At 43.7% G+C, this 5,694-nt stretch overlaps 1 protein-coding gene across 1 annotated transcript in view; it reads right to left on the minus strand.

The window, feature by feature from the left end:
- Window positions 1–1,755: 1,755 nt before the first annotated feature.
- Window positions 1,756–5,694, minus strand: part of CTNNB1 (catenin (cadherin-associated protein), beta 1, 88kDa) — a 14,714-nt gene continuing 10,775 nt past the window's right edge. The window contains exons 11-16 of the mRNA XM_009321139.1: window positions 5,585–5,694; window positions 5,282–5,432; window positions 5,069–5,190; window positions 3,801–3,861; window positions 2,826–3,046; window positions 1,756–2,532 (exon numbers count right to left, since the gene is read on the minus strand). Of these exons, the coding sequence (XP_009319414.1) occupies window positions 2,838–3,046; window positions 3,801–3,861; window positions 5,069–5,190; window positions 5,282–5,432; window positions 5,585–5,694 (653 nt within the window). The 3' untranslated portion in view covers window positions 1,756–2,532; window positions 2,826–2,837. The remainder of the gene's footprint in view (window positions 2,533–2,825; window positions 3,047–3,800; window positions 3,862–5,068; window positions 5,191–5,281; window positions 5,433–5,584) is intronic.

Consider the following 5,694-nt stretch of genomic DNA (forward strand, 5'->3'; position numbering starts at 1 on the left):
TGTTTGTTTGTTTTTAAACCCCTGTAAGGATGAATTCTCGATTACTACTTTACCTCACTGGCATTATGTGATGTAGCTCAAGTTTTTGACAGCCAGAGTTTGAAAAGTATTCATTAAATAAATAGTATAGTTATTTCACAAGATATAGACATGAAGTGTGTCACTGTTTTAAGCTGCTGTTAGAATTGTTCATGTTATCATCGTCTTCTTTTTGAGCAGGTGGATGCCTTGGCTGTTTATTTTAAGGGGTCGCCTCATGCCTATGGCAATATTCTTCATCTCGCGCAACCAAAACCAACCCCTGCAATCACACGGAGGCTGTGTGTATGTCTGGCACATATGTGTGACTGATTGATAGATTTTTATCAGGATTTTACCCAGTAGCACGGGCGCTTTTTTTTGTGAGCGTGTGTGCCCCTCTGTTGCCTAGCGCTGCACAGCTTAAGCTGCATTGGTGGAGTGTCGTTCTCAGCCACCAACACTCCTGGCTGGAGCTCCTCTTTGAAAATAGGCGAGACGATGAGCCTGGCAGTTTGTCATTTACCCCCAGTAGAAGTCAATACTCTAGGAAGCGTCCTTTAGAGCTAGCAGATGCGTAAAGAAATTAAATTCCTTTTCTCCCCCCTGTCCCCTGAGCGAGCACAGCATGGCTAAGGCTGGTACTATGACCGCTTCTTTTTTTAACGTTCACCTTTCCAGGCGACAACAGCATGCTCCCGCCCCACCTTCCAAACACGGGTGCCTTACCGAGAGCTGCTGCTAGAAGCCTGCTCTTGGACAGCCCAGTTGCCCAGAGTATGTGGAGGCAGGCAAACAAACAGCGTCCACCTTGTACGTGTTACAGGACCTGTTTGCTTACATTACTTTAAATATCACTGTCTCTTTTTCATAGCTTAACAGCTGGAATCAGAGCCAGAGTTTAGGCTTGGTAAAGTGTTTTATAGTAATGGTCTTCTAGCTTTGTTCCAAGAGGTGAGACTTGCCCCTCTGCAGTTGCAGTGCCTTTGCTCTGCAAGCAAAAGGCGGAGCAGGCTGCTTTGTTAGTTTCATTCAGCTCTCATCATCTTGGGATCCTAACTTGAGCCATGGTCCTTTGCAGCCACGACCCCCGCTGATCTTCTGCCGGCAAACTGCAGAACAGCCCAGGGCATGTTTGCTCTCAGCAGAGGCTGGTGACATCTGCACCGTGCAGATGCGCAGCCTATGAATTAGCTGGCAGTTTAAGAACCACTTTCCCTGCTTCTAACTACGCAGGTGCTGCCTCAGGAGAAGGCAGTTACACGCAGGTTGTATCTCACACTGTAACTGAAGACTGAGGACACCTGAAAATAGGTTTAAGCTGCTGGACCAGCTGACAGTTTGTAAGCAAACGATCTCCAGCACACAGCTGAAGAGAGCTGAAGTAATACACTGTCCTCACTTTCTGAAGGCCAGAAGTTAAGCCTGGCTGGCAGGCCAGGCACAAAGCATAGTTGCCTCGCATCTGGCTAGACTTAGCCCCATGCTGAGGAACCTGCCAAAGCAAAGGGGCAGCAGGTCGAGGGGAAGCATACCGCCTCAGAGGGGTGGAGGAGAAAAACTTTAGGTTAGGGCATTAGGACGTGGGGCTCTAAAGGGTAAGTATTCCTTAGCAGGATGAGAGGTGAACGCCTCGTGGCTCCCTCAGCTGAAGTACTGAAGTTCTTGTGCAATTCCAGGACAATTTTCATAAAACTTGTAATCATACTTTATGATCTGAAATAATTTGACACAGAGTGAATTAAAAGTTTACTTTAATTTTGAACCATTTTATAACTGCATTTTTCTCATGAAGCATCTGTATCACAGCAGGCTACAATAACTTTGGGATAAAAGGCAACTGGTAAACTGTCCAATACAAGGTTCCAAATAAACAGTTCTTACTGGCCCCTACCCAGACATATCCCAGATAAAGTTTTTGATCAGAAACATGAAATAGATCCACCTGCTTATTTTAAGCATATTAAAAAGGAAACTAATTGGACCATTTCTATTTGTCTAGTTTTTTATACAAAAAAGCTACACAATGTTACACTTTATTCAGAATACAGTTAGAGCGATTATGAATTAGTGTTCTACACCTTTACTCAATCCTTAAAAATTAGAAACTGCTGTAGCATATTCACTATAACTTAATACTACGAGAGACTTTAAAAAAAAAAACTAACAACAATTACTGCGAAAAGAAAGGCTACTTCCAAAGCAAGCAAGGTCAGTACCATTACAGAGATTTAAAAAAAATAATAAATTTTTAACAAGCAAGGCTAGGGTTTGATAAATTCCATCTTGCAATTCATTCTTGTGCATTCTTCGTTTCTTGAATCACTCCCAAAATCCATTTGTATTATTACTCCTCGACCAAAAAGGACCAGAACAAAAAGTTTACTTCAATTGTTCCCATAGGAAACTCAGCTTGGTTAGTGTGTCAGGCACTTTCTGAGATACCAGCCCACCCCTCGAGCCCTCTCAGCAACTCTACAGGCCAATCAATGCAAGTTCATTCAGATGATACAGCTGCAAAGAGAAAAAAGCAGGTGTCAGCGTTCCTGAGTAAAGGGCCATTTTCACATATTAAGACCGCATGAAGCCAGTGCGCAAGACACTACAGTTAATTACTTCCAACACTTCACAGCAGAAGTCAGTTTGGAGTGTACTGATCGCGTGTTTCCAGAGCGTTTATTCACTGTTCTGGCACACTGGGACCCAACTGAGCCAATCCCTCCCTGCCAACCGAGTCCTCAGTCCGGTCATCTGTTTTTCTTTTGTTTTTTTGTTTTGTTTTTAAATTCAAGGTTGGAGCTTCTTACCTAAAGGATGATTTACAGGTCAGTATCGAACCAGGCCAACTGATTACTGTCACCTGGAGGCAGCCCATCCATAAGGTCCTGGGCATGGCCAAGATCTGGCAGACCATCAACTGGGTAGTCAGCACCAGGGTGGTGGCCACCCATTTCATGTTCCATCATAGGGTCCATACCCAAGGCATCCTGACCGTATCCGCCAGAGTGGAAAGAACGGTAGCTAGGATCTAAGAAAGTTAAAGGTGGCAGAGGGAAAAAAAGCATAATGTTAACAGATGTTAGATGCATCAGAAGCTGCAAGTATCAGTGTGTGAGAAGATCTTTGTAGCCATCTATTTATTTTTTTCTAGTTCAGCCAAGTCCAAAACAATCTATTGCCTGCCCTTAATGGCTATTCCATTGTTCGAAACAGCCTTCCAGTACCATCCTGCAGACAAAGCACACTGCAGTCAAAAGCACGAGCAGATTCCAGCCAAGCCATTAGTCTGCACAATCAACAGTACTAAAATTCAACAATACTGCAGCAAAACCAGGCTCCAAGACTGTAGACTTGCTTCTGAAGGACTAGTCAAAAATAGCTTAGAATCCTTAGGGATAGGCTTGCGTTCAAGTCTATAGACACTTACAGACTAGTACATTCAATACCGGCTTTTGTTTTAAAGAAAAACTGCACTATTGGAATTGTCAAGTCCATTTGTAAAGAATTTAAAAGACTTCTGGAAACAACAGCTCAGCGGGAGACCCTCCCACAAGACTCAGACAAGAGACACCAGTTTTCACGTTCATACGGCTCCCATTTCAGTGCTGCCAGTGGTGTTGCAGAAACTGGTTATTTGAACTGGCAGTTCCCCATCTGCCTATCAGTTTGCAATACCTTGCTGAAGAGTAATTCACTCTTCACTCATTTGCAGTGCTCCTTTAAAATCTATGACTTGACTTCATCCAACTTAAGTGTAGTCAAGGGGAACAGAGGAGACATACCATCTGGGCGGTATCCAAGAGGTTCTCCCTGGGCACCAATATCAAGTCCGAGATCTGCTGTCTAGATGTACATAAAAAGTTACAAAACGGTTTTAATGTCAGGTCTTTGGGCCAGCACCAGTAATTCTGAGTTTCAAGAGTTTTGAAGCTTGCCCCGGATCCCTTGTGAGCAACCCTTCTGCAGCGAGCACTGCAGCACGGTACTTCTGTGAACATGAAATGCCTTTTTATCCAAGCGTCTGCATCCGATACATAACAGACAGATGTAGGCATAGGAATCCACACATCACTGGAAGGAGGGTTCTGTTCGGGAATGCAAGAGATGGGGCAGGTCTAGGAACACTCCTCCTCAGGTACACCTGCCCAACTCCTGCAAGTCAGCTGTTCAGAGATTCCCCAGCCAGCAATAGCGTGTTTAAGAGCTCTGAAGGGACCTCCCCCAGTTTGTCCAATTACAGAAGTAACTGCCTGTCATGTAATTGCATAACTCCACTCTCAAACGGATGTTCCATTTTAGCTTTTTTTTTTTACATTACTGTGGTAGACAGAGATTTTAGGACAACAGAAAAGTAAGCACTGAAATAGTACAAATCAAGGGCTACTATCCTTTATTTACTAAATACATCCAAGGTAAGACAAGCTAGGCTCCTGAATCTTAAGAATGCAGGGGAAGACAGAGACTTAGCGAAACCTTCCCTCTACTCCACGTACACAGTTTGTTTTCAGTCTCAATTCACTGTGTAGCCCTTTAAGGATGAAAAAAGGCAGTCTGATAATCAGCCTGCAAACATATTCAAGTCAGAGCTCAGTTCTAAGGAGAACACAGGTTGCATCCCCACCCCATGATTATTAGTCCTACATTGTTTGCTTGATAGAAGCCTCACAGGGTATGTTTTATGTTTATGCTTCCCTCATATCACCCATGCCTCAATTTTTGCATTCAGAGTTCATTAGGTTCTGACAAGCAGCAAAGAAGTGTACAGTTCTTCTGTACAGCTTTGCACACTAACGAACATAATGAGAATTATAAACTTTAGCAGCAGTAGAAAATGGACTCTTCCTATCTGCAAGGGAAGGAGCAGCTCTAAGGCTGCTTGCCACAGGTTCATTGAACCTGATCATGTAGAGAGAGTAAAGAAGGTACAGCCACGTGTAAAGCTGGACCTGTATCACTGATGGCATCTACACTTCACTACTGGAAGGAGGGAGGAGGCTTCCAAGGAAGCAAGGTCTTCCCAAGAAACCATTAATACAAAGACACAACTCACCTCGTTCCAAGCCATTGGCTCAGTCCGGAACAGAGAGCTTGTCAATTCAACCGAAAGTCGCTTCTTATAGTCTTGCGGTTTGTCCTCAGACATTCTGAACAGCACTGCAGCTGCGTATGTTGCTATTGAAAGGAAGAGTGATTTTAGTAGAGGTTGAGTCTCCTAGCAACTTTTCTAACACGAGTACGAAACCTACCTTTTAAGTTCACTTACCAACACCCTCATTCCTAGAATGAAGCAGTTCTGTTAAAGGGGCAGTTGCACCTTCAGCTTCAATTGCTTCAGCTGCTTCCTTGTCTTGAGCCAGTTCACAAAGTACACCTGCAGCTACTCTCTGGATGTTCTCAATGGGAGAGTACAACAACTGCAACCAAAACACACGGGTTTCTTTAGCTCTTCTACTTGAAACAAGCTCTTCAGCACTATCTGACTTAGCAGTTCTACCAAGGAAGCATAAAAGCCATTTTACTAGTTTTTCTGGTATGTACTATAGCATTTTCTTGAGCTCTTGCTTACCTGCACAAATAGTGGAATGGTATTTAGACCCCTGATTACGATTCGATTATGAACATCACGTGCAAGAATATGCAGGGCTCCAGTGCAGCCCTCGACAATTTCTTCCATAC

Source organism: Pygoscelis adeliae, unplaced genomic scaffold (genome assembly GCF_000699105.1).
Source record: "Pygoscelis adeliae isolate BGI_AS28 unplaced genomic scaffold, ASM69910v1 Scaffold280, whole genome shotgun sequence".
NCBI lineage: Eukaryota > Metazoa > Chordata > Aves > Sphenisciformes > Spheniscidae > Pygoscelis > Pygoscelis adeliae.